This window comes from Pteropus vampyrus, unplaced genomic scaffold (genome assembly GCF_000151845.1).
Source record: "Pteropus vampyrus isolate Shadow unplaced genomic scaffold, Pvam_2.0 Scaffold93, whole genome shotgun sequence".
Classification (NCBI taxonomy): Eukaryota; Metazoa; Chordata; class Mammalia; order Chiroptera; family Pteropodidae; genus Pteropus; species Pteropus vampyrus.
Genome location: NW_011888874.1, coordinates 2,132,818 through 2,135,128, shown reverse-complemented (window position 1 = coordinate 2,135,128; position 2,311 = coordinate 2,132,818). Strand labels below are relative to the sequence as shown.

Genomic DNA, 2,311 nt, shown 5'->3' with positions numbered 1-2,311 from the left:
GTGGGAATGGAGTGTTCTGTGGCAATTTAACAAGATCAGAGGTGAAGGAAGGAAGAAATTTACTTTTTATTTTATATGCTTTATATATCTCTCAATTGTGCAGTTTTTATAAGTCAGAATATATCACATTTTGCAATTGAAAAATAAACATATATTAGTCGGTAAAATTTAAATACAATAAAATGATTATTTTCTCCAAGGTTTATCAAGGCCTGGCCTCAGAGGAGCCCCCGGACCACCAGGCATAAAAGGCAATAAAGGGGAGCGAGGACCCCCAGGAGAGAATACAGTGGGGTCTCCCGGGTCCTCAGGTTGTCCTGGTTCACCAGGCCCCCCAGGGCCACCGGGACCTCCAGGACCACCAGGTAAAGAAGCCTAAAGGGCCCTTTTGTGTACATTGTCCAATGACAGATGTGTGCAAATCAGAGGCAGTGGACCCTGCTTGGAGCTTGGCCACCAGCCTGTGTGGCCTTTATGAGTTACCTTTTCTTTGGTGTTTCATTTTTATTAGCTATCTGTGAAAGCAACTCTGGAAGAATGACAACTTTGCAATGCAGCAAAGCTTTTAGCCTGAGTTCCCACAGCTGGCAGAGTGGGAGGCAGGGACCAGAGAAGGATCGTGAAGCAGAGTAGGACGGACGGTTATCAAGTTGGCCTAAGCTAAGGGCAACTCCTTGTTTAGTCCCTGGAGAATGTCTTCCAAGAAGCTGTGAAACTTTGTCTCAGGATAATCTGTCCCAGGGGACAAAGAGGCAAGAATTTATCCATGAGCTCCTATTTCTCAGGGATCAAAGATGTGCTCGGACAAGACTAAACTAACCACCTCCCACACACTTCCAGGATGTGTTCACCTAGCTTTCAGGGCATTCCATGCCTTGACATCAGGGGAGCCCCAGGACAAGAGGCTAGAGGTGTACAGTATGGGTATGAGGCAAGATGCTGCCAAGTGAAGTGGGTCGGAGACCACATAGCTGCAGCCCAGAGGATTCGAAGTGGTACCCGGAGGTTCTGATGAAGATGTCCTTTCTTCTCCATCTCCCTAAAGAGCTAGTCAGCATTCGATGTTAGCTGATACATCAATAGAACCTATGAAAATATAGGTCACTTTTTAAAATACCTTTTCTGGTAGGTACCTGGGAAGTCTTGTGTTTTATACTCAGCCCTCCTAATAGCCTTAAGAATCTTCTACGTGTCAGGAATTTGTTGTTTTTTTTTTTTTAAGAGACATTTATAGTCAATAAGATTATAAACCTAGAAAACTCAAAAGAATAATCTGGAAAACTCTTAGTATTACTAAGATAATTCAGATAAGTGTCTGGTTATATGAGCAACATTTTTAAAAGATAAAAGTGTTTCTTCAGGCCAATAACAATTTAAGAAATTATCCCATTAATAAAAAGATATAATATCTAATAACAAGACTATAAAATTCAACCCAGGTGGAAAACAGAGCAAAACAAAACTGAACTAGAACTCTACTATGTGTCAGCGATTTTAATGATTTCTGGTCCTCCACATCTTTCTCAAGATGTAGGTCGTGTCCTCATTTTATCGATGGCAAGTCTGACGTGCTTAGGTCTTGTACCCGATGAATGTCGGGGCTGGACCTGGGATGCCTGCAATGGAACACCTCCCTCCCCACTCCAAGACTTTCTTGGTTTGCTATCTTCTCTTGTCTAAGCAACACCTGTCTGTCTGTCCAGTTGTTTCTTCAAGTTTAAGCCCCGCAGAAAGTTTTCACTGAGCCCCCATCCTGTAACACTCATGCTTATCCCGATTGTAGAATTTTTCACGTTGCTTTGTCTTTGTCAGTTTCCCTTACAAGACTCAAAGCTCCTTGAGGTCAGGGGCTATGTCTTGTTTGCTATTTAAGCCCCAGCTGTGACATACGGGGCTAGAATACTGTAGGTGCTCAAAGATTAGTTGAATTAAGTATGAAATGAGTATGCGAATGTATTAGATACATACAAATGTATAAATGTGCAAGTATATTGATAAGCCTGCATTAAGTGTAAAACTGCCATCAGATTTTACCATTTATGGGTAAGTATTTAGTCATCTTAAAGATGCGGAAAACTGGATCACGAAATGGACATTCCTTTCGTAGCCAAGCAGACATAGTATAACATACACCACTTCCACCTAAATTGAATGTTTCCACCGTTACCTTATTGCTCTGAAACTTGAGGCAACTATAGGTACTGTTTTTAAATATTTAGTTTCATCAGCATTGTTTTCAACCTATGGGCCCAAGACCAAAAATTTGGCCATAGAACACAACAGTTTAGAAGAGTTACCTATTCATTGTAAC

General features: G+C 41.5%; 1 protein-coding gene across 1 annotated transcript in view; it reads left to right on the top strand.

Moving 5' to 3' along the window:
• Window positions 1-2,311, top strand: part of COL4A3 (collagen type IV alpha 3 chain) — an 87,005-nt gene that overhangs the window by 37,220 nt on the left and 47,474 nt on the right. The window contains exon 20 of the mRNA XM_011364099.1: window positions 201-365. Coding sequence (XP_011362401.1) covers window positions 201-365 — 165 coding nt within the window. The remainder of the gene's footprint in view (window positions 1-200; window positions 366-2,311) is intronic.